Source organism: Pipistrellus hanaki (genome assembly GCF_964339955.1).
Source record: "Pipistrellus hanaki genome assembly, chromosome: 12".
NCBI classification, from domain to species: domain Eukaryota; kingdom Metazoa; phylum Chordata; class Mammalia; order Chiroptera; family Vespertilionidae; genus Pipistrellus; species Pipistrellus hanaki.
In genome coordinates, this window is record NC_140514.1 from 59,116,701 (window position 1) to 59,142,145 (window position 25,445).

Genomic DNA, 25,445 nt, shown 5'->3' on the forward strand with positions numbered 1-25,445 from the left:
CGCGGGGGAGGAAGCCGGGACCTCGGAGAGGAGAGTGGTTATAGGAGAGACGGGAAGGTCCCTAACCCCATTCCCACGCGTGCATGTGTGAGATCCCCCCAGTCCAGGTGCTGAGCAGGGAGCTTGGGGCAGGAGTGGGTGGGAGGTGCAGGGCGGAAAGGGAAATAGAAGGAAAGTATAACTTCATTTCCACATGGTTGCACAAGTCAGTCTTTCTCTCTACTTGCAAAGTGTTAACAGCCTTCACTGCATGAGCATGAGGGGGAGACCCATTGATGCTCCCCAGGGGGGGCGCGGGCCTGGGCTGCAGCGTCAGCCGCTGCCGTTCGGAGGCGGCGCTGAAGGAGCCAGGTGGGGTGCGGGGGGGTTCCCTGAGGGTCTGTGAGAACAGCTGCCACAGCCTGGCTGCGCAGTGGACCCCGGGAGCTCCCAGAGCTGAGATGCCTCAGATAGGGCTGATCTGGGCCCCTGAGGCCAGGTCTACCCGGGCTGCCACTACAGACAGGCTGGCAGAAGGAGCACCCTGAAGAGGGGTAGGGAGAGAGGGAATTCTGAGAGCCTCATAGTGTTAAGTCACTGGCCTCCTCCCGAGCTTGTTCCCCTGAGAAGAGGACTCCGTGAGCTCCAGAAGCAGATAAACACAGTGGGAAACTGTCCTGAGGCCAGGCCACAGGCATGGCGGCTGGAGGATCACTGGGCCTGCTCCTTCATGCAGGTGACGGGGTAGGGGAGGATGGGCGGGGAGACGCGGGAGGGTGGCAGGCTGAGCTGCGGCAGGAAGGAGCCGCCATCCTTTACTCTGTGCCCTGTGAAGAGGGCCAGGAGCCCTCAAAGCAGGCAGGCTGCCGCTGCTTGCTGGCGCCGGGGCAGGAGGCGGTGGGGAGAGCAGGCCGGCTGCTCCTGGCCTTGGCCTTGGCCTTGGCCCGCTGCAGGGCGCAGGTCCCCCCTACCCCCAGCTGCATGGGGTGTGAGGGGTGCCCCAGCCATTCACTGCATCTCTCTGAGTAAGAGCGCATTTGCTGTCAGTCCCTGGACTAAGTGGGTTTTAAGCTTAAAAGAAAGCCCATCTGGCCAACAAGCCGGACACTGGCGCCTGTAATGGTTATGGCTCCGGAGCGGGGTCTGTGCGCGCTGGTCTGCAGGCATTGCTCATTGGATCCTCACATGTCCGAGGTCCCAGCGAGGTCACAGCCAGCCGGAGAGGGCGGGCGGCAGTGTCCGCCTCCGGGACGCAGGCCTGGGCCTGACCGCTGGGAGGTCAAGGTGAGGAGTCCGGCGCTTCGGGCGGTCCCCCCCACACCCCTGGTCCCGGCCCGCAGCCTCCCGGCGTCCCGGCGCCCGCGGCCGCGGGGCGGGAGGCGGGGCGGCGGCGGGAAGGGGCGAGGCTGGGGCGCCCGCCCGCTCCCTCCTGGTCGCCCGCCTCGCTGTCTCCGCCCGCCCCGCCCCGCCTCCCGCCCAGGCCGGACCGGAGCCCCGCCCCGGGGGCGCGGCGCTCTGCCGGGCCGGGATCGCTCTGCCGGGCCGGAGTCGCTCTGCCGGGCCGGACGGCGGAGGGACCTGCCCCCGCCCGAGGGCGCCGCCGGGGATGTGACTGCCCCCAGCTCCGCTCCGGGGTCCGGGGGGCCGCGCCGCAGGTCCGCGGGGCCGCCAGGTAGGAGAGGCGGGGCGGCGGGCGGCGGGCGGCGGGCGGCGGGCGGGCGGCGGGCGTCCTTTCCCGGCTCCCCGGTCTCAGCGGGGTGGGGGCGGCTGGTCGGGTGCCTGCTGTTTCCATCCCGTTGGAAGGGAGCCTGCTAAGGCTGTTTGGACCCCTGAAGGCGTGGCCTGCCGGTGGCTCTGGATGGCTGGTCTAGATGTGTGCGCAGGTGGCGGCGCGCACGTGTGTGTGAGTGTGTGTGTGTGTGTGTGTGTGTGTGTGTGTGTAACCGGCCAGGTTCAGCGGGTTCAGGGTGTCCCTCTTAGGGTCAGGAGTTCACCCGGTGAGGGTTTAGGTCGGGAGGTCCGGCTCCAGGACAGGATTGGGGTGACGGCCGAGCAAGCACAGGGGGCGGTCGCTGTGGGGCCTCCGGGGACTCCAAGAGGACGCCCTTGGCCCAGGCGCGCCCAGCCCTTCAGTCTGTGCAGCCTTTTCGCTGTGCCAGACCCTCCCCGCAGCGCCCGACCCTCCCCGCAGCCCGCTCACCCGCTCACCCCGTTCTGAGCGCGCGCCCAGCCCTCTCCCGGGTCCTCCCAGCCCTCTCCCGGGCCCTCCCAGCCCTCTCCCGGGTCCTCCCAGCCCTCCCAGCCCTCTCCCGGGCCCTCCTAGCCCTCCCAGCCCTCTCCCGGGGCCCTCCCAGCCCTCTCCCGGGCCCTCCCAGCCCTCTCCGGGGGCCCTCCCAGCCCTCTACGGGGGCCCTCCCAGCCCTCCCAGCCCTCTCCCGGGCCCTCCCAGCCCTCTCCCGGGCCCTCCCAGCCCTCGGGCCCTCCCAGCCCTCTCCCGGGGCCCTCCCAGCCCTCTCCCGGGCCCTCCCAGCCCTCCCAGCCCTCTCCCGGGCCCTCCCAGCCCTCTCCCGGGGCCCTCCTAGCCCTCTCCCGGGGCCCTCCCAGCCCTCCCAGCCCTCTCCCGGGGCCCTCCCAGCCCTCCCAGCCCTCTCCGGGGGCCCTCCCAGCCCTCTCCCAGCCCTCTCCCGGGTCCTCCCAGCCCTCCCAGCCCTCTCCCGGGTCCTCCCAGCCCTCCCAGCCCTCTCCCGGGGCCCTTCCAGCCCTTCCAGCCCTCCCAGCCCTCTCCGGGTCCCGCGCCCAGCCCTCTAGGGGCGTGCCTCCAGGGCCCTCCCTGCTGGGAGGAGGAATGTGGCCCGGCTGGTGCGAGTTCCAGTTCCTGCCGCGCTGGCTGTCCGCAGGGCTTCCCGGGGCAGGGGGCCCGGCACCTCCGCTGGGTTAGCTTTGCTTGGACAGGAGCGAGGCCCTGACGCAGGAGAGGTCAGTTGGGCTGGGCCAGCGGCCACTCTGGACGGCGGGCGTGAGGATGGCTCCTGGCTGTGGTGGCTCCTGCTGTGATGACCTTAGGGAGGTGGGCTGCTGGGAGCTGGGCCCCGTTTTCCTCTCTACTTACCATGCGGCCCTGGGAATTGTTTTCTCCATTGACTCCTTTAGTTTCTTATTTATTTAATATCATTTCACTTAATATTCTATATGCATAGCCTATATTGTGTCATGTGCAAGACGAAGAGGGCCCTTTGGGATGGGGATCTGGTGGAGAGGTGCGGACCCTGGCATGTGCAGTCTCACTGGCTGGCTGAGTGCTGTACCCCCGCTGATGGGGGCCTCCTGTGTCCTCACAAAGAGTAACTGACCTGGATTGTCACATGACCAAACGCACAGGCTCTACCTGGAGCTGCGGCACTAGGCTTTCTTTATGGCTTTGAAGCAAGTAGCATCTTCTGAGTCATTCCTTCACTCGCGGTGAGACATTTTGATGGTATATTCACTTATCTAGCTAACAAGTGCACTGGCTGCCTGCCCGGTGCCAGGTGCTGCTGGCAGTGCCGAGGACAGCAGGGCTTCTCAGGCAAACCGGCCCTCTGACGGCCCCGGTGCTGTGAGCCCCCGGCTCGAGGGGGCGCTGGGGGCCTCGCTGCACACACGGGGAGCTCAGTGCGTATGGAATGTGCCCTGGGAGCGGGCCCCTGGCTGCTCACAGCCGGACTCGGCTCCGCGCCCGCAGTGGACGGAGAACAGGGGGGCTTGGCAGGGGCACAGCGCCTGGGTTCCCCAAAGAGCGGCAGGTGCTGAGCTGGACTGGAGGCTGGGCCGGCAGATGGGAAACCTGGATGCGGCAGGGGGAGGTGGTGCAAGCCCGGAGGCAGAGGAGGTGCTGCGCAGGGAACGTCTCGTTCTCAAGGTGGTGAAGTGGACAACTTCAGTGAAGCTACACAGCCTTGGGGGCAGGGAGGTGCAGAGATCACCATAACGATGCCACATGACGGACGCGCCTCGAGCGTGCCACTTTCAAGGACAAAGTCATGGGGGCACTGCCACGCCCTGCAGGCCAGCCCTCCGCCCATCGGCTGCTGTCCTCAGGTGTCGGCTCGTCTTCCTCTTTTGAGGCTTATGTGGCCTGGCAGGGTCTGCCCTGCTGGCCCGCGGGCCCGGAAGCGCAGTCGCAGCCTCCTGCCCAGGGCGCCTGGGAGCGGTGAGGGTCCTGGCGCCAGTGATCCCGCCGAGGCGCCTGGAAGGGCCTGGGGCCCCTCCCTCCCCTGGTCGCCTCACACCTTCGGACGTGCATCGTCCCCTCTTTTCATGCATGTGGCAAAGCAGGGATACTGGAGGCAGGTTTCCGTTCCTGCCTCTTCTGGATAGGACGTGTAGGAGTCTGTGAGTTAAAAGTAGGGCACAGTGAAAACTGGAGCAAAGACAACGTGGAGCCGAGTGCAGGAATGAATCAGCCGTCCCCACCCACAGCCTCACTCCACAGTTTCAGTCACCACGACCAGCCGCAGCCTGGAGATACTAAACGAAAAGTTCCAGAAATAGTTGTGATTGTGCGCGGCTCTGAGAAATCATGCATGCATCATCCTCTCGCCCTGCCCGGAGGTGTGTCACGCGCAGACCCCGTCTCCGGGCTGCGGACCCCGCTGCCGGTCACTTCGCAGTGTCAGCGCGCGGCTCAGCTCACCCTACTTCGCGTACGACGCCCGAAGCACAGGAGTGTGGTGCTGGCATCGGAGATGCCGACGGGAGCCCTCCGGGGCTCCCCTCGAGGGAGAAGTGTGTGTATACAGAAAAGCACTTAATCAAGAGGTTTGCTGCTGTCCCAGGCTTCAGGCATCCGCCGGGGGTAAGGAAGAGCCACTGTGCTAGACATTTATAAAGTCGCCATGTGGGGCTGCATACGTGGATGACCTGGTGCCCCTGGGCGGCACCTTGGCACTGGGGTGTACCCGGACTGCACTGGAGAAGCAGTGAGTCTAGCCTGATGCCCGGCTGATAGCACCATGCCCACTCCGCTCGCGCGGGCAGTGGAGCCGGTGCCCGGCGGGCATGGCTGACCGTGTTTCCAGGGGGAAGAGCAGCGCTGAGCAGTGAGCATTCCTGGTGCAGAGGCAGGGCGTTCCCGAGGTCCCTCTGACGAGTGAGATGGTGGCTGTCTCTTGCGGTGACTGCGGGAAGTGGGATCAGGCGCTGGGGTCAGTGGGTGGGTGGAGGCACCTGGTCCGCACACCAGGCTGTCCGCCCCGGGGGCTCACGGAGCCCTGCAAGGCAGCAGGGCAGCACGATGCACCCCGTTCGCAGCCAGAACCCCTCACTGAAATGTCTTAAAATGCCCTTTACAAATTCTGAAGTAATACAATAAATCTTACCTACAACACAATTTCCAACTAATCAGTTTGGTAGCCAGAGGTACAGGTAACCTGTATGAAATTGTGCATTCTGGTGTGTGGATGTTTGGGCAGAGCCGCTGGCACTAATGAGACCAGCCAGCGCCTCTGTGGACGCACAGGGCAGCTGCCACTGCGGCCGAGCGAACGAGTCCTGGATCCAGGGGCCACAGAGCCATGGGCGACTCTCGCCAAGGTCTCACTGGTAGTCTGAGGCCGGTCTCTCAGTGGTCCCAGTGGCTGCACTGCTGGGAGATTGGGTGTGTATGACATGTGTGCCAACAGCACACACGTGTTTTACATTAGTGTGGGAGCGTTAGGTGCTGGGCTCAGAAATGAAAAGTGACACTTTCCGTTGGCACGAATGGCTGTGTGATGCCTGGCAGCCACGCAGGGTGAGGGCATGTCTTTCTTGGGCAGAACTGTCTTCCATTGTTCTGGAAACGTAGCACTCCGGCTGCCAGTGCTGCAGGCGTTACTGGGAGCACCCCAAGCTTCCCACCGCTCCTCTGCTCCCTCGGGCACACTGCCCTGGAGAACCATGCTGGGCCGGGACGCGGGAGGGGGTGCAGCAGACAGAGTGCACCTGCCCGGGGAGCTGAGTGTCCATGGAGCTGGAGAGTGTCGGGACAAACTGGAACACTGCGGCCGTGTGCAGGGCCCACGCTGAGGAACACAGGGGACTTGGCGGGTGGAAGTGGTTTATATCCTGAAAGGATAGCCCTGGTGGATGCAGTTGTCCCAGTTCCTGGCATTGCACACTTAAGATTTGCTGTGTGTTTACTATACGCATATTTTATCTCAATGGCAAACCCACAGAAATGAAAGCAATGACATTGTTTTGGAGAAAGCTGATCCTCTGAGACTGTACCTGCAGACCCTTCCCCGGCCTGGTGGAGGCCGTGCGGGGACGGCTCAGGGTCAGCTTTGTGACCAGCCCACGGCAGGACTGTCCCAGCCTTTGCCAGCGCGGGCCAGAGCTGCGCCGGAGGCTGGGAGACACCGAGGGCAGGCAGAGCATCTGTGAAGGGCGGGAGAAACTAGACCAGAACCTCTCGTCTCCGGTCTGGTTCCTGTGGTCCAGGAGCCCTAGGAGGTTTGAAGGGGCAAAATGGGGAGCTTGTGGAGCTGCATCCCCGGGCCAGGAGGCTTGGCAAGCCCACTCCTGCAGCCTCCGGGGACTGCAGCCACCTCCCGTGCTTCTGTCCCTGTGCCCTTCAGCCCATGGGAAGCACCGGTCTGGTGGGTGGGCTCGTCACACCTGGGCACTTAGGTCTCTTAGCAACCCCAGAGCTCTGTGCTGCCTCTGCTTTATCTTCACAGCCTGAGCACGGCCCCTGTGATGATTAAAGAGCGCCCTCGGCCTCCTTTGTCAGGTAGAGAATTGAATAAATCTCCTGGGAGCTGGGCTTTGGCCCCACCTGCTGATCAGAGGGCTGCAAGCATTTGGGGTTTCTTGGGATTTCCAGTTTCTGAGATGTGTGTGTTCTGTGGCCCCAGCGGTGGGGTGGTTTTGCCCGCTCATAGCTCTCGAGGGGACATCCACACAGCTGTTGAGTAGGGTGTCTGTGTGGAGGAGTGTATGTCGCTCATATGTGCAAGCGGGGATAGACGTGGCACAGTCGGAGACTCCTCTGGGGTCACTGCCATGTTCTCCTTCATCCTGGAGCCTCCAGTGGTGCTCTGGGGAGGTGCTCTGCCTGCCTGGCCCCTGGGAGGGAGTCTGGGACCTGGCGGTCTGCAGGAGAGAGAGGACCGTGGATGTTGGCCAGGGCAGAGCCTAGCTGAGCCGTCAGAGCCTCACCCTCAGAGCTGTTCCTTTGCTGCCTCATGTTTTACCTCCTGGAGCTTTTTCTTCCACGTCATGCTACAGCCAGATTGCATAGAATGTGAAAAGGCTGTCCCCCCGCCCCTGAAATTCTTAGGGGAAGATCGGCAGCTCAGGAAGAGAGAGACCGTGATGCCTTTGCTACCTGTGATGCCTCCTTGGGATAACTACAGAGTTCTCAAGTGTTTTCTTAATCTTAAGTGTGGTTCTTTGGCATTTTTAAAAATTTAAATTCTTTATTGTTTAAAGTATTACATAAGTCTCCACCCCCTCTCCCATTGACCTCTCCTTGGTGGCCCGCGTCCCCCAGCGCAAGCCCTCACCCCCACCCCGACTGTCTGTGCCCATTGGTTATGCTCATATGCATGCATACAGGTCCTTTGGGTTATCTCTTACCCCCTCACTCCCGCCTTCCTTCATAGGTTGTACAGTCTGTTCGATACTTTTATGTTTCTGGCTCTATTTTTGTTCATCAGTTTATGATGTTCATTATATTCCATAAATGAGCAAGATCATGTGATATTTACCTTTCTCTGACTGGCTCATTTCGTTTAGCACAATGCTGTCCAGTTCCATCTATGCTCTTGCAAATGGTAAGAATTCCTTCTTTTTTACAGCAGCGTAGTATTCCGTTGTGTAGATGTACCACAGTTTTTTAACCATTCATCTGCTGATGGGCACTTAGGCTGTTTCCAAATCTTAGCTATGGTGAATTGTGCTGCTATGAAGATAGGGGTGCATATATCCTTTTTGATTGGTGTTTCTAGTTTCTTAGGATATATTCCTAGAAGTGAGATGAATGGGTCAAATGGGTGTTCCATTTTCAGTTTTTTGAGGAAACAACATACTGTTCTCCAGAGTGGCTGCACCAGTCTGCATTCCCACCAGCAGTGCACGAGGGTTCCTTTTTCTCTGCATCCTCGCCAGCACTTGTCATTTGTTGATTTGTTGATGATAGGCATTCTGACAGGTGTGAGATGGTACCGCATTCTTATTTTGATTTTCATCTCTTGGATGATTAGTTACTTTGAGCATGTTTTCATATGTGTCCTGGCCTTCTTCCTATATGTCCCATTTCGAAAAGTGTCTATTAGGTCTTTTGCCCATTTTTTTTTTATTGGATTATATACCTTTTATTAAGTTGTATGAGTTCCCTGTAAATGTTGGAGATTAAACCCTTATTGGAGATTACATTGGCTAATATGTTCTCATGCAGTGGGCTTTCTTGTTGTTTTGTTGAAGATTTCTTTTGCTGTGCGAGCTCTTTATTTTGATGCAATCCCATTTGTTTATTTTCTCCTTAGCCTTCATTGACCTATGAACTGTGTTGGTAAAGATATTGCTATGACATACATCTGATATTTTGCTGCCTATGGCTTCTTCTAAGCTTTTTATGGTTTCCTGTCTTACATTTAAGTCCTGTATCCATTTTGAGTTTATTTTTGTGTATGGTGTAAGTTGGTCTAGTTTCATTTTTTTTTTGCATGTATCTGTCCAGTTTTCTCAACAACATTTATTGTAGAGACTGTCTTGACTCCATTGTATGCTCTTGCCTCCTTTGTCAAATATTAATTGAGCATAATAGCTTAGATTGAATGCTAGGTTCTCTGTTTTGATCCATTGGTCTCTATGTCTGTTCTTGTGCCTGTGCCAGGCAGTTTTGAGAACCATAGCTTTGTAATACAGCTTGATATCTGGTATTGAGATCCCTCCAACATTGTTCTTCTTTCTCAAGATTGCTGCAGTTATTCAGGGTCTTTTTTCAGTTCAGATGAATTTTTAGGAAAATTTGTTCTAGATCCTTGAAATATGCAGTTGGTAGTTTAATGAAGGTTGCATTAAATTTGTAAATTGCTATGGATAATATGGATATTTTAATGATATTAATTCTACCAATCCATGAACATGGTATATATTTCCATTTGTTTATGTTTTCCTCTATATTTTTTTAGTGTCCTGTAGTTTTCTGAGTACAGATCTTTTACCTCCTTAGTTAAGTTTATTCCCAGGTATCTTAATTTTTTTGGTGTGATGGTAAATGGGATTTTATTTTATTTTAGTTTAGTTTATTTTATTTTATTTTAGTTTAGTTTAGTTTCTTTTTCTGTGAGTTCATTATTGCTGTATAAAAAACCCATAGATCTCTTGGTGTCAATTTTGTATCCTGCTATGTTGCTGAATTTATTAATTAAGTCTAGTAGTTTTTTGATGGAGCCTTTAGGGTTTTTGATGTGCAATATCATGTCATCTGCAAATAATGACAATTTTACTTTTTCTTTCCTAATTTGGATGCCTTTTATTTTTTCTTCTTGTCTGATCACAATGGCTAGCACTTCCAGTACTATATCGAACAGGAATGGTGTGAGTGGGCATCCCTGTCTTGTTTCTGTTCTTAGGGGAAATGGCTTTAGTTTTTGTCCATTGAGTATGATGTTAGCTGTGGGTTTATCATATATGGCTTTTATTATGTTGAGGAATGATCCCTCTGTTCCCATTTTGCTGAGAGTTTTTATAGAAAAGGGTGTTGGATTTTGTCAAATGCCTTTTCTGTATCAATTGTTATGATTATGTGATTTTTGTCTTTCAATTTGTTTATGTAATGTATCACTTTTATTGATTTTGACATTTTACCAGACTTGCATCCCCAGAATAAATCCTACTTGGTCATGCTGTATACTCTTTCCAATGTAATGCTGGATGCGATTTGCTAGAATTTTTTTGAGAATATTGGCATCTATTTTCTTGAGGGATATTGGCCTGTAATTCTCTTTCTTTGTAGTGTCTTTATCTGGTTTGGGGATTAGGGTGATGCTGGCTTCATATAAAGAGGCTGGAAGTGTTCCTTCCTCTTGAATTTTTTGGAATAGTCTCAGGAGGATAGGTTTTAGTTCTTCTTTGAACGTGAAGCCATCAGGTCCAGCTTTTGTTTGCTGGAAGTGTTTTGATTACTGTTTCCACTTCATCAGTAGTTATCAGCCTATTCAGGTTTTTTTATTCTTCCTGATTGAGTTTTGGAAGCTTGTATTTTTTTAGGAATATGTCCATTTCCTCCAGGTTGTCCAGTTTGTTGGAGTGGAGTTATTTGTAGTATTTTTATTTTTTTTACAATTCTTTGTATGTCTGTGGTGTCAGTTATTACTTCCTCTCTAGTTCATTTCTGATTTTGTTTATTTGGGTCCTCTCTCTTTGCTTCTTGGTGAGCCTGGCTAGAGATTCATCAATCTTTTAATCCTTTCAGAGAACCAGTTCTTATTTTCTTTTTCTTCTTCTTCTTTTTTTTTTTTTTTTTAATATTTTATTGATTTTTTACAGAGAGGAGGAGAGAGGGATAGAGAGCTAGAAACGTCGATGAGAGAGAAACGTCGACCAGCTGCCTCTTGCACGACCCCTACCGGGAATGTGCCCGCAACCAATGTACATGCCCTTGACCGGAATCGAACTGGGACCTTTCAGTCCGCAGACCGACGCTCTATCACTGAGCCAAACCGGTTTTGGCTTGTTCTTATTTTCATTAATCTTTTTTCTTTTCTTTCTTTTTTTTTCTTTTTCCTTTCTTTCTTCATTTTCTTTTTCTTCTCTCTCTCTCTCTCTCTCTTTCTCTCTCTCTCTCTCTCTCTCTCTCTCTATATATATATATATATATATATATATATATATATATATATATAGTTGTTTTTTGTCTCTCTGTCATTTATTTCTACTATGATATTTATTATTTCTTTCCATATGGTTACTCTGGTCTTTTCTTGTTGCTCTCTCTCTAATTCTTTATGTTGCAAGGTTAGATAATTTATTACCATTTTTTTCTTGTTTTTTGAGGTAGGCCTGTAGAGAGCTATAAACTTTCCTCTCAGGATTGCTTTCTCTGTGTCCCATAGATTTTGGATTGTTGTGTTTTTATTGTCATTTGTTTCCATGATGCTTTTTATTTCTTCTTTGATCTCTTTGGTAACCCAATCATTGTTTAATAGCATGGTATTTAGTCTCCAAGTATTTGATTTTTTAAAATTGTTTTTATTGTAGTTGATTTCTAATTTTATGCCATCTGAGAAGATGCTTGGTATGGTTTCTATCTTCTTGAATTTGAAGAGACTTTGCCTGTGCCCTAATATGAAATTTATTTTTGAAAATGTCCTGTGTGCACTTGAGAAGAATGTATATTCCATAGCTTTGGGGTAAAATGTTCTGAAAATGTCAATTAAATCCATTTGATTTAGTGAGTTATTTAAGATTGCTATTTCTTTGCTGAGTTTTTGCTTAGGGGATTTATCCAGTGGTGTCAGTGGGGTCAATGGGGTATTAAAGTCCCCTACTATGATTGTATTACTGTCAATCTCTCCCTTGATAGCCTCCTAAAGGTTTTTTTTTTTTTTTTTTTTTTTTTTTAATGTATTTGGGTGCTGCTGTATTAGGTGCATATATGTTTACCAGAGTTACTAATATATCCTCTTGTTTAATTTCTCCCTTTTTGAACTGCTCCCATTAGTATTATGAAGTGGCCCTCTATCTCTTGTTACAGCCTTTACTTTGAGGTCTAATTTGTCAGATACAAGTTTTACTACCCCAGCTTTTTTCTCATTTGCTTTTGCCTGAAAGATTTCTCTTTACCCATTCACTGTCAGTCTGTATGAATCCTGTGTTCTGATGTGGGTCTCTTGTAGATAGTAAATGTTTTCTTATCCATTTTTATCCATTCAGCTACCCTATGACTTTTTATTGGAGCATTTAACCCATTTACATTTAATGTTATTATTGATAAGTAAGTGTTTGTCACAATTTTTACTCTTTATGGCTGTGTTCTTTCTTGCTTTTCTATTTCTTCTTTTTACAGCAGACACTTCAGCATTTTTTGCATTGCTGGCTGGGTAGTGATAAACTCTCTTAGCCCCTTTTTTGTCTGTGAAACTCTTGATTCCACTTTCAATTTTGAATGATAGCCTTGCTGGGTATAGTATTCTTAGATTCAGTCCCTTGCTTTGCATCACTTTGTATAGCTCATTTCACTCACCTCTGGCCTGATGTGTTTCTATTGAGAAATCAGTTGATATTCTAATGGGAGATCCCTTGTAGGTAACTTTCTGTTTCTCTCTGGCAGCCTTTATGATTCTTACTTTGTCATTGATGTTTGCCAGTTTAATTATGATGTGTCTTGGTGTCAGTCTTTTTGGATTCATCTTATTTGGTATTGTTTGTGCTTCTTGGACTTGTGTGGGATTTTTTCTTCCCAACATCAGGAAAATTTTCCGTCATTATTTCTTTAAACAGGTTTTCTATTCCTTGCTCCACTTCCTCTCCTCTCACACCCTTATTACTTGGATATTGTTTATTTTTGTGTTGTTCTAAAGCTCCCGTAGGCTCTCCTGCTTTTTAAGTTTTTCTTTCCATTTGCTGCTGTGTTTTTGTGTTTTTCTACCTTGTCTTCTAATTCACTGATGTGGTTCTCAGCCTCTTCTAGTCTACTATTGAAGCCTTCCATTGTATTCTTTATTGCAGCTGTCATTCTTCATTTCCTCTTGGTTCCTTTTCATTTTGTTGACATTCTCATTCAGTTCCTTATAATTCTCATTGAGTTATCTGTATTTTGTCATCCAGAGTTATAAGCATCCTTATAATAATTACTCTGAATTCTTTCTCTGACAAGTTACTTGCCTCAATTTCATTTAATTTCCCTTTTCTTTCCTTTGGGGATTGTTATTTTGTTTCCCTATTTTTTGCTGTAACGTTTTAGTTGTTTCTATGTCTTAGATCCAACTGCTTTGCTACCCAGGTCCTTTTGGGGGTGATGATATGTAGCTGGTGATTTTTGGGACCAGTGGAACTCTCAGATCTCCTGTGCTTGGTGAACTAGCAGAGCCCCATACCTAAGCTATTTGGATAATCCTGATGTATAATAGTTGGATCTTGGATGTTAGTTTCTTATTCTTGGATAAAGTCTTGTCACAAATTGGCAATGTGACTCACCCCAAGATCGTTGTGCAAGCTGTTGTGGATGTGATCGTGGTTCCAGCTCTTGTGGAAAGGGTTGCCTGAAGTCTCACTGGTATTTGTTCACTGTGAGTTCCTGGAGCCCACAGCCTGGGAGGAAGGGGTCTTGGGGCCTGAGGCTCAGGTACTGTGACTTTGGCTGGTATTGTATGACTCTTGCTGGAGGAGCATCACTCTGCAACTCACTGTGAGGGTCCTGGAAGCTATGATGGTGGGGTAGCTGTCCCGTAGTCTGGAGTTGAGGCAGTGGGACTCTGGCCAAAGTCATTTCCCTCTCTGAATCACGAGGGGGTTCAGAAGCCAACAGCTGGGGATGTGGAATCTTGAGTCTCTGGCTGAAATAACATGGCCTTGTCCAGGGAGGCGAGTCCTCAGTAACTCACCAAGGTGTCCAGAGGTAGGCAGCTGGGAGGGGGATGTGTGGATCCTGCCAAGAGTTGTGTGCCCTTGGTTGGAGCGACACATGCTCGGTGGCAGCTCACAGAAGGGCCCAGGAGCTCTCTGCTGGGGCTGTGTGCTTGTGGGGCTCGCATGCTGGAGTGCAGTCATGGTGTCCAGGTGATCATGGTGTGCAGTCATGGTGTCCAGACGCCAGCCCAGGGAGGTGGAAGTTCCAGTTTTTGCTTTGGGAGCTGTGTGCCCTTGGTTGGATAAACTGCGTGCCCAGCAGTGGCTTACAGAGACTCCCAGGAGCTTTCTTCTGGGGCAGTGGGCTCCGGGGGCCCACACGCTGGAGTAGTGCTCTGTGGGGACTGGATGCTGGCAGCTAGGGTCGCCTTGCAGGGGCTCTGAGAGGCATCCAGGAGCCACCAGCTGGGGCCGCAGACTCAGGGTCCTGCTTGCTGGATCAATGTGACTGAGTGCTGGAGGTCAGCAGCCTAGGAGGAGGAAGTCTGAGTTTGTGCTTGAGGTTGGTTGTGAGCGTGCCCAGTGGAGGCTCATAGAGGCATCCAGGAGTCGCCTGCCTGGGCGGTGGGCTTGGGGGACCACACTAAAGTCCTGTGGTGTCTGTGGCAGGCAGACAGGCAGGGAGGGGAAGTCCCAGTTTCTGCTGCCGGGCTGTGTGCCCTTGGTTGGATATGTGAGTGCCAGTGGGGGCTCACAGAGGCACCGGGAGTCAGGAATCGTCTGTTGGGACACCGGGCTCAGGGGGCCTGTGGGCTGGATCGGCACCTGCAGTGTCCGGAGGTCAGCACCGGGGAGGGCAAGTCCCAGTTCCTGCTGCCGGGGCCTGTGCCCTTGGTTGGATTGTGTGCACCCAGCAGTGGCTCAGAGGCACCCGGGAGGATCTGCTGGGCAGAGGACTCAGGGAGTCCGTGCACTGGGCTGGGGTGATTGCGGTGTCCAGAGTCAGCAGCTGGGGAGTGGGAAGTCGCACTTATTGCTGCGGGAGCCATGTGCCCTTGGAGGTGGATGTCCTAGGGTCTGCAGGTCTGCAGGCGACGCAGCAGGACTGGCTGTGTGGCTGCAGGGTCGCAGGCAGTGTCCAAGGCCAGTCTGGGTGGTGGTGCTGATGAGTTCTGCTCTCCCCTTCACTATGGCATGGGCTTTGTGCCTGAGCCCCTACCCTGCAGCGGTGGTAGGTGCTCCCTGTCCAGGAGAGCCTGGTCTGCCAGCCCCTGACACTCCTGCCAGATTTAACTGTCCCTCGTTCACTCACACACACACCACACACTCCCCCTCCACCCTCACCCTCTGCCTCACCTCCGTCCTCCCAGCCGCCATCTGCCCCCTGGTTCTCTGGCTTTGTAAGTACATTTTCTTATGCCTTGTCTTTAGAGCTGACCTTTCTGGCCTTAAGAATATTGAAGAGTGCTTACTAGCTCTTTGACTCTTTCTAAAAGGGGAAGACCATCACTTTGGGTTTTGTTTGAGTGCCGTAACCTGTTCCCCCTACATGGCCTCTGGTTCTCAGTGGGACAGGAGGCTGTGATATTTCATGAACTTTCACTCAGGAGCCTCTTCATTCTCACTTGTCCCAGGACTCATCCACGGCCCCTCTCAGCTGCAGTCAGTGAGCTGGAGCCTCATTCTCTGACTCTCTCTTCACCTTGCCCAGTGCACATACATCCGATGCTGATTAGCACTGGGATGGAGCAACTGCCCTGTGCTGTTGTTCTGAGGCCCCGGGCGGGGGAGCCGCCGGGGGGGGGGGGGGGGGGGGGACCTGGGATGTGCGCCGGCCGGAGTGGGCCTGCACTGCTGGCCCCTGGGGGAAGGAGCAGCCACCTGCTTGGGCTTCTGCAGAGGTGTGGCTGCTGCAGAGCTCCCCTTAGACTCAGCGAGAGAGCTCCCCCCAGGCCCGGGTCCTGCTCTGCTCCTCAGCCAGCCACATGCCTTGGCATGGTCAAGTCTGGAGGGCCAAGCGGATGTGCCCACTTGGAACCTGTGCCCACCAGCACTTCCCCTTGACCATGACCATGTACCCAGTGGGGGGCTGGGATTCCCCGCCGGCAGCCTGCACCACGCTGCAGCCTCCAGTCATCCCGTGGACCCCACCGTCTGTGTGCCTTTCTGACCTGCGGAGTGGCCAGCGCCTCCGTGGGTGATGGACGTGGACACGTGGATTGGCTGACTACCTCGGCGTGCTCAGGGCCCTCACTGTGTGGGAGGGAGCTGGAGGCAGGCTGTGGGGTCAGGCTTGGAGGGCGATGTAGATAGGAAAGCACCCCCAGTGCCAGGCCTCTGCTGCCTTGGCCCCACAGGCAGAGCTACACCCCTGTGCATCCCAGGGCCTGGGTCCGTGAGCCCCCTCCGCTCCATGCCGGGCTGCTTAGAAGACGGCATTCCCAATGGGGGGTTCCTCAGGAGCAGGAAGGCGATGACAGGTGCCATGTGGTCATAAGTAGGAACACACCCTCCCCCAATCCCCGCTGAGTGTGGAGGGAACTGCCTGCTCCTGTTCCCCAGCTGTCACTTCCCAGGATGCCGTGGGGCACCAGCGTTGGGTTCCCAGGAGGCGGGCTTCTGCTGGGGCCAGTGTGGCATTGTTGATTCTTACACTCCATCTCTGCTGCTGTAGTTTAGCTCACGTTGACATTTCTCATCTTGGGTCTAGTAGGAAATTGCTTTATGTCACAAATGAACTTTTCATTCTACCTTCAATAGAGAAGTGGCTTTCCATGTAATAAGCTCCGTGAACCACCTAGCATGTTTCAAAATATGCAGCAACAGGGGAGTCATCATTGACCCGAGGGCCAACCTCTGTGATTGGCATGCCTGGCCCTGAGGCAGCAGTGTCTGCATGGCCCCGGGAGAGGCTCTGACCCGAATCTGTCAGAGCCAGGCAAGGACAGAGCCGGGCAGGGTCAGAGCCAGGCAGGGTCAGAGCCAGGCAGAGTCAGAGCTGGGCAAGGACAGAGCCGGGCAGGGTCAGAGCCAGGCAGGGTCAGAGCCGGGCAGGGTCAGAGCCAGGCAGAGTCAGAGCCGGGCAAGGACAGAGCCGGGCAGGGTCAGAGCCGGGCAGAGTCAGAGCTGGGATGTGCAGGATGGACAGGCATCCTGGGAACCGTGCAGACACAGGCGGCAGGCAGAACAGCCCGAACAGCAGCGAGAGGGAAGGCAAAGGCACAACAGCAGGGTGGGAGCCCCACCCCAGGGGTCAGGTAGGAGGTGGGGGCCAGGTGCTCTGAGCTGCCCAGTACCATGGAGACGAGGGCCCTTGGTGTGGAGGGCCCGGGCTGGTGGTGGCCTGGGCAGTAGTCGGGAGGCACGGGCGGGTGTGAGCAGTGGGCGGGGAGGCATGGGCGGTGTGAGCAGTGCTGGGAGGTGGAGGGGCGGGAGGACCATTTCTTGCAGAGGAGGCAGGAAGTGCAGTGTCGGGGGACAGGGGTGCTGGGAAGGCTCCTGGGCCTTCCTCTTGCCCGCCTCTGACCTCTCTGACTTGGTGGTGCCTGAGTCCCATGGATGAGCCACTGCACCTCTGGCCAGGGATGCGCTGTGCCTGTCTGGCCGGGTCTCTGTGTCTGTCTGGCCAGGACTCTGTGTCTGTCTGTCTGGGCCCTGTGTCTGTCTGTCTGGGGTGCTGTGCCGCCCTCTAGTGGCCAGTCAAGGCCTCATCCAGGCCCTTGACCCAAGACCCCAGCTGCTCCAGGTCACCGAGAGGCAAGGGTGATGGCAGGGTGTCTGAGAAGTGTGTGTGTGTGTGTGTGTGTGGGGGGGGGGGTGCACCGCCAGCCCTCTCTGGAGGTTCCTAGTGACTCTGTGCAGTGCAGGTGCCTCTGTGCAGGCGAGGAGGCGGCTGAGGAGGCGGCTGAGGAGGCGGCCAAGGGGCCTCTCCTGAGGGGCAGGTGCGGTCTGCGGCCTCAGGGCGCACCTCACCCTGGGCCCCTGGCCCCTAGGAAGTACCAGTTGGCATTTGATCAGGAAGCGCTCCTCCACTGCTGCCTCTCATCCTCTCACAGTATCCGCTGCGGCCTGCACCTCCCTGTCTGGGCACGCTCTGTGCTCTGGCTTTGCTGGCGGTGTCTGACCTTCCGTGTGTGGTCCCAACACGATCTCCTCCACGCCCGCCCTGGCTCCGCCTCCGGGATGAGCCTGCAGGTGTGTCCCGGGAGAGGCAGGCGTCCGTGGCCGCGCGGTGACGTCCCAGAAGGTCTGCGTCCACACTGACTGCACGCCGCTGCCCCTGCCCGGGCCACAGCCACAGGCAGCGCAGGGAGGCCGGGCGGCCCTGGGGCAGGCAGCCGGGCTTGGCCTCGCACCCGGGGTTTCTGTCGTTTGGGTGCCACGGGGTTGATGCTGACTTTTGTTGGGAGCATGGTTTGTTTAGTCTTGGGTGTGTTACGAAGCGAGTCCCCAAGAGATGGACCACCGGAGCCAATTTGATTAAGCATGCTAGAATTTATTACAGATTCGAATCCGGGCTCAAACCTTGGCTGACGCAGCAGCCAGCAAACACCCAGGTGAGAGCCCCGATGGAGGGGCAGTCCCTCCAGAGCGCTCACACAAAAACACAGACAAACACACACCTACTGCGGCCAGTCAGGCTCTCCGGATCGGGGTCCCTCCTGGTCCTGGCTAGGGATCCCAGATGAATTAATGATCCCCAAGGACCACCAGGGAGCCGAGTCCGATGCAATAAACAAAAGAGCCTTTTCCATGCCAGCATGGGCTCCGTCCCACTCACGCCGGCAGCATGGCGGAAGAGAGTGAATTTCGCCCAGTCCAGGGGTTTTACTCCGGTCGGTGGTGATGTCACTGCCTCGGCTAACCCTGATTGGCCCCTCAGGACAAAGAGCTGGCCGTCCATATCTGTTCCTAAATCCTAAAGACTAAATTCTACAGCCTGCAGGGTTGGTTCCCAGTAACACCCTGCTGGACATTGGAATGTGGCCCTATCTGGCCCATAATACAAAAGCAGAACTAAAGGTTATCTATAGTTTCTACCCCTGAAGCTACTGAGTCAGTGGGAGTCAATCTCCTGTAACTACCCTATTGTTTAAGCAAGTAATCGAAGGTCGAAGTCAGATAGCAAGGTTAAAATTCAAACAGCAGTTTTTACCCAAGTATGATTGCTACCATATTTCAGGGTGCATTTTCCCTTTCCCCTTCCCACTGCCCTGTTCTCTGGTCATGTGACCCTAACCGGTTCCTCTAGCCTGGAGCGCTGCCAGGCCTGACTGAGGTGGATCCAGAAAGCCCCTGGAGGGGGCCCAGCCTGCTTTCCCAGAACAGGCCTGGGCCTGAGGCAGCCTGCCTCCCCCCCCCCCCCCCCCCAACTTCACCAGCTCTGGGAACAGGAAAGGTCCGGCTGTCTGACTCACGCCACCTCCTGCACCTGAGGCCAGGCGGGCAGGCGCTGCGCTCGGCTGTGGGCTTTGGCCCTGCAGCTGCCGTGCTCCGTGCTCAGAGCCGGGCGGGGGAATGCCGGGTGCCCTGGCCCCCGCAGCTGCACCGGCGCCCCCCGGGCTCCCAGCCTGCGTTGCTGTCCATGCACTGACGTGAGTGACTGCCAGGCATGGGAGGCACTTGCAGCCTCAGTTTCCTTCCCTGCGGAGGGAGAGGCAGCCAGGCGGGGCTGAGGCTGACTGCTCAGAGGAACGTGAGACGCGGTGGGTGCCATTCCCAGCTAAGCTGGGAGAAGGCCCCGTTCTGCAAACGGGAATGAGTTCAGGTCGTTGCAGGACGCAGGCTGCTGCTCCGGGTGAGTTTCCCGGCCCGAGGCAGCACAGGGACCGTTCCCCTCCGTCATGGACATGCACAGGGAGCACTGTCATTACGTTAACACACTCTCGCTAGAGCCCTTTCTGGGACCTGTCAGAGGGTCGCATGTCATGTGGGAGGGAGGGAGGGCTTGGGTAAACGTGTGTTTGCAGCTAACGGGAGCTGCAGATAACAGGCCAGTGCCATCTGTCTTCCCGCAAACCAAGGGCGCCTCCAGAGCACAGCCTCACAGCAGGTCTGCTCGGACCACTGCTGAAGGGGGAGGGGACCGCCCTTTACTCACTTTCCTTCCATTCCCTGAGGCCTTGGAGGCTTCTGGGTTCACACCCAGTGCAGGAGGCTGGGGCCCTCACAGGGGAGTGCAGGGCAGTGCTGGTGCCCTCACAGGGGAGTACAGGGCAGTGCAGGGGGCTGGGGTCCTCACAGGGGGATGCAGGGCAGTGCTGGGGCCCTCACAGTGGGGGTGCAGGGCAGTGCTGGGGCCCTCACAGTGGGGGTGAAGGGCAGTGCTGGGGCCCTCACAGTGGGGTGCAGGGCAGTGCTGGGGCCCTCACAGTGGGGGTGCAGGGCAGTGCTGGGGGCTGGTGCCCTCACAGGGGAGTACAGGGCAGTGCAGGGGGCTGGGGCCCTCACAGTGGGGGTGCAGGGCAGTGCTGGGGCCCTCACAGTGGGGGTGCAGGGCAGTGCTGGGGGCTGGGGGCCCTCACAGTGGGGTGCAGGGGGCTGGGGGCCCTCACAGTGGGGTGCAGGGGGCTGGGGGCCCTCACAGTGGGGTGCAGGGGGCTGGGGGCCCTCACAGTGGGGGTACAGGGCAGTGCTGGGGGCTGGGGCCCTCACAGTGGGGGTGCAGGGCAGTGCTGGGGGCTGGGGGCCCTCACAGTGGGGGTGCAGGGCAGTGCTGGGGCCCTCACAGGGGGGTGCAGGGCAGTGCTGGGGCCCTCACAGTGGGGGTGCAGGGCAGTGCTGGGGGCTGGGGCCCTCACAGTGGGGGTGCAGGGCAGTGCTGGGGCCCTCACAGTGGGGTGCAGGGGGCTGAGGGCCCTCACAGTGGGGTGCAGGGGGCTGGGGCCCTCACAGGGGGGTGCAGGGCAGTGCTGGGGCCCTCACAGTGGGGGTGCAGGGCAGTGCTGGGGGCTGGGGGCCCTCACAGGGGGGTGCAGGGCAGTGCTGGGGCCCTCACAGGGGGGTGCAGGGCAGTGCTGGGGGCTGGGGGCCCTCACAGGGGGGTGCAGGGCAGTGCTGGGGCCCTCACAGGGGGGTGCAGGGCAGTGCTGCACTGTCACTGGGGTGGGGTGCGGGTGGCGGAGAGCTGGGTTGGGGCCGGTGGAGTTCGGGTCCTCCAGGCCCTCCAGTGGGTCTGTGCGAAGGCCCCCGGGGCTCTGAGAGGAACTGGCTGCAGGTGAAGGTGTCCCTTCAGGAGAGGCGGTGGTCTCCGGAGCAGGAACGGAAAGGTTCTGCCGAGCTCGGACTTCACGGGGTCGGAAGGTGGGGAGGTGGGTGGAGTGCAGTGCTGTTTCAGTGGCTGCTTCCGTAGATGAGCAGTGGTGGTGTCTCCTCCAGCGGGAAAGCGGCCCGAAGGTGCTCGCCCCCTGCGTGCCGCGGACAGAGCGGCGCACGCACGGGCCCTGCTCACCGCCCAGCGGGCCTGCCCTGGCTGCTGCTGGGCCGTGGCCGTCTCAGTCCCACGGGGCAGGGGGCGAGAAGCGGTTGCTTTGTGTTGTACTTTGTGATACAATTAACACATGCTCATTACAGGGCTTTGGGTAGAAAGCTACGGAGAAGGGAAACACCAGCCCAGGAACCAACCCAGTGTTAATCTGTTGTTATCGTTTTTAGTCATTTTTGGTGCGTTTTCATACAGCTATATAATTTTATACAAACAATTTAGTGTCTCACCTTGTAAAACGAAAGTGTGAGCTTTGTAGTGGGCCTGGAAGTTTGGAGGGACTTAGGCAAGGGGGCTACCGCCCAGGGCGGGAACACATCCACAGAAGGAGCGTGAGCTGGTTTTATCAGATGCAAGTGTTACTGCCCCCGCTCCTTCCCTTCCCATCTGCATGAAACATTTCCTTCCTTTCCTTTTAGTCTGTGTGTATCTTTCCTTCAGAGCTGTGTCTCTTGAAGACAACATATACACGAGTCTTGTTTTCTTACCCACTCTGCTACCCTATGCCTTTTAATTAGAACATCCAGGCCATTTATGTTCAAAGTGATTATTGGTAGGTACAAGTTTATTGCCATTTCTTTTATTTTTATTTTTAAAAATATATATTTTTATTGATTTTAGAGAGGAAGGGAGAGGGGGAGAGAGATAGAAACATGATGAGAGAGAATAGCATCTATAGCATCTACTATCTCAATGAGAGACAATCATTGATCGGCTGCCTCCTGCATGCCCCCTATGGGGGATTGAGCCCACAACCCCAGGCATGTGCCCTTGACCAGAATAAAATCTGGGACCCTTCAGTCCGCAGGCCACCGCTCTATCCACTGAGCACCCTGGCTAGGGCGCCATTTTATTTTTTTAACTATGTTCTTTTTCCTTCTTTTCTTCTGCTTCTTAAAGCAAGCCCTTTAAATTTTCACATAACAAACTCCTTTAGCTTTTTGTAATCTGGAGATCGCTGTATTTCTCCTTCAATTTTAACTGATAGCCTTGGTGGGTGAAGTAGCCTTGGTTGTAGGTCCTTGTTTTTCATCCTTTTGAGTATTTCATCCCCCTTTCTTCTGGCCTGAAATGTTTCTGTTGTCAAATCAGCTGACAGACTGAAACCGGTTTGGCTCAGTGGACAGAGTGTCAGCCTTCGGATTGAAAGGTCCCAGGTTCGATTCTGGTCAAGGTCATGTACCTTGGTTTTGGTCACATGCCCAATGGTGGATGTGCAGGAGGCAGCTGATCAATGTTTCTCTCTCATTGATGTTTCTAACTCTCTATTCCTCTCCCTTCCTCTCTGTAAAAAATCAATAAAATATATTTTTTAAAAATCAGCTGACAGTCTAGGCAAGCTCCCTTGTAAGTAATCGACTGCCTTTCTCTCGCTGCTTTCAAGATTCTCTCTTTGTCTTTAATCTTTGCCATTTTAGTTATGGAGTGTGTTGGTGTGGGCCTCACCTTGTTCTGACTCTCTGTGCTTCCTGGACTTGTATGTCATTGCCTTCCCCAGAGTGGGAGTTTTTGGATCATTATTCCTTCAAATAGGTTCTTGATCCCTTGCTCTTTCTTTCCTCCTTCTGGTGCCTCTATGCTGCAGATATTGTTGTGCTTCACGTCCCAAAGTTCCCTTAAGCTAACCTCATTTTTAAAAAGTCTTTTTCCTCTTTGTGATTGTCTTTTTTCTATCTTGTCTTCCAAATCACTGATTCAATCCTCTGCTTCATCCAGCCTACTTTTTATTCCTTTCAGTGTATTCTTGTCAGATATGGTATTCTTTCCTGACTGGCTCCTTTTCATGGTTTCTATGTTCTGTTTTATGCTGTTGTAGTTCTCATTAAGTACCTCGAGGGTCCTTATTTCCATTACTTTGATCTCTTATCTCTGATGGATTGCTTGCTTCCATTCATTTAGCTCTTTTTCTGGAGATTCCTCTGTTCTTTCATTTGGGGCCTGTTTCTTTGTCTCCCCATTTTGCTGTCTCTTTGTGTAGTAGGTGTCCTGTGGGCCCCAGTGAGCCCTCTGAGCTGGATGCACCAGGGATGCTGTGTGGGTTCTGTGGGCCCTTCGGTTGCAGTTGAGTTGATTGCTGTTGGCCTGTTCATGGGACCAACCCTCAGGCTGTCTAACTGTGGCGTCGAACCCCCAACCATGGTATGTGAGCTGTTGTACAGATGCTGACCAAAAAATAAAAAATAATAACATAAAAAGGAGTAAAATGAATATGAAAGGAAAGAAAGAAAAGGATAAGAAAAAATCATAAGAAAAGAAAAACACAGTAAGAAAAGTAAAATAAAGAAATAGAAAGGAAAAAGGAAAAACTTGGAAAAGAAAGAAGTGGCACGCACCTCCTCAGAGTTTGTTAGTGCTGCTGCGATCTGCGGTTTGTGGAGTTTGCTGGATCCCGCTCCAGGGCTGCCTGAAGCTGGACGCTTGGTGTGCTGCTTTGGCCATTTTGGGAAGGGCTGTGGTGCAGGCCAGTGTCAGACGCTGCCGTGTGCCTGGTGCACAGTATGGCTGCCTCTGCTGGGCCTGGCACCACAGCCCTTCCCAAAATGGCCAATGGTCCACAGGAAGGACCGAGCGGTGCTCCAAGGCCAGCTGTTACAGTGCTGGGCCCTGGGGCAGCCTGCCACCTGCCTCTGCCTTCCTCGTTTTAGGCTCATTCACTGAGACGGCCTCTGGCCATGGGGCTTCCTGAGGGGAGGTGCATTCAGCCTTCAGGGAAGGTGGTGGGATGACCCCACCCCAGAACCACGTGGCTGAGTCTGTCCGGATTTTGCCCTGACCTCGCAGGGCGGATCCTCTACGCTCAGCACACGGCCTCCGAGCCCCGAGGGCGGGCCTGCCTGGCGTGAAGGGTGTTTCTGTGGGATCTCCTGCGATGGGGAAGCACCGGTCTGGTTCACAAGTGGGTATAAAGCCTCACCTCAAACCCAGTCACTGACACCCAAAGTCTGCCCAGACTTCTGCTCCGTGCTCCGTGCTGCTGACTCCGTGCAGGGTGGGGTGGGAGGGACTCCTGGGGGCGGGGTAATCCTTTCCCCCAGGCCATGCTCTTGGAGGGGATTGCCCCGCCCAGAAGCTGCTGCTCCGAGAATAACTGGCAGCTGTTCGTTCCACCACCAACCCCCTCCCCCCGCCCCCGCATCTCTGTAGAACCACAAACCCCACACTCCGCTCAGGGACTGCAGCCAGCACCACCATCCCTCCTAAAGTTTGCTCCTGAAGGGGGAGCGGTGTCTCCAGCGGACTCGCCTCCCCTTGGTGAACAGGAACCCTGCTGCTTTCCTAGCTGGATGCTATGTGGGCGCCTCTTCACAGCTCTGGTGCTCTGGGCCGGTAGCCTCTGGGCTGAGAGCCTGGCCTGGGTTAGACCTCACACTTCTCAGGGGAAAGCCCCGTAGCTAAGATCTCTCTCCAGCACCTCAGCTGCCGCCGGCGTGGGGCAGTCCCTCTTACATCTCCACCCTTCCTACAGTCTCAGTGTACCTTCTGCTGCAAATCCTTGGTTACTAGTATAAGACTCCTCTTCAGCTAGTTCCCAGTTGGTTACTCAGGGTGACTGTTCCCCAATTTACTTGTATTTCCAGTTTGGTTTGGCGAGGAGGTGAGTTCAAGATTCACCTACTCTACCGCCATCTGAAAGTCTCTGGAATAGTAACATTTCTAATTTTTGTTTTTCTTCCATTCCTGTTTCTCTAGGAGAACATGAAAGTGTTACTCAGGCTTGTTTGTTTCATAGCTCTACTGATTTCTCTGGAAGCTGGTAAGTTAAGCATTTCCTTGTGTTATTATCTGCTAAGAGAATCTATAATTTAGAATACATGAAGTACCTCATCTAACAGAATCATTTTTCTTTTCTGTTGAATCCCAATACACAGAGCCTCCTGGTCACAGAAGTGTACTGATGAGTATTCTTTTCAGCATCTTCTCATTCTCTTGTTTACATATTTGGAAACAGGCCCAGTGAGTTAAGAGCCCAAGGCCATATCTCTAGTTTCAGAGCAAGAGTTAAAGTCCAGCTCTCCAGGGTCTGGTCCAGGCCTCTTTCCCACCGTATTGCTGGCCAAAGAGTATAATACAGGAACTCCTGGCTTTCATTAGGAAGAGGCGTTAAATGTAGTCTTAATGAATCCTCAGCTGAAAGCCATCAAGAGACAGTTCTTTCTTTTCTCCGTTTATTCATTTTCACTCTGTCCCTCTTCCTCCTTTTACTACAAATGTATTAGCCCCTACCCTGTGCCAGGCGCTAGGTGCTGAGTGAATGAGCAAGGTACAGAAGTGAATGATCAAGACAGAAAATCTGACTGCAGGAGGTCTACATTCCAGTGGGTTTAGAAAATAGACCTTTATTATGTTATTGGTGATAAATGTAGAGATAAACAGCAGGAAAGGAAGATAAAGTTTTGGGCCTGGCCAATGTGGCTCAGTGGTTGAGCATCGAACTGTGAACCAGAAG

General features: G+C 54.3%; 1 protein-coding gene across 3 annotated transcripts in view; it reads left to right on the forward strand.

Moving 5' to 3' along the window:
• The first annotated feature begins 1,149 nt into the window (after positions 1-1,149).
• Positions 1,150-25,445, forward strand: part of IL1R1 (interleukin 1 receptor type 1) — a 57,002-nt gene continuing 32,706 nt past the window's right edge. The window contains exons 1-2 of one of the 3 annotated variants that reach the window (XM_084900503.1): positions 1,491-1,651; positions 24,689-24,752. In XM_084900503.1, the coding sequence (XP_084756629.1) occupies positions 24,695-24,752 (58 nt within the window). In that variant the 5' untranslated portion in view covers positions 1,491-1,651; positions 24,689-24,694. Of the gene's footprint in view, positions 1,652-2,849; positions 2,956-24,688; positions 24,753-25,445 lie in introns of those variants that run through there. The other 2 variants (XM_084900504.1, XM_084900502.1) reach the window with 2 other exon arrangements.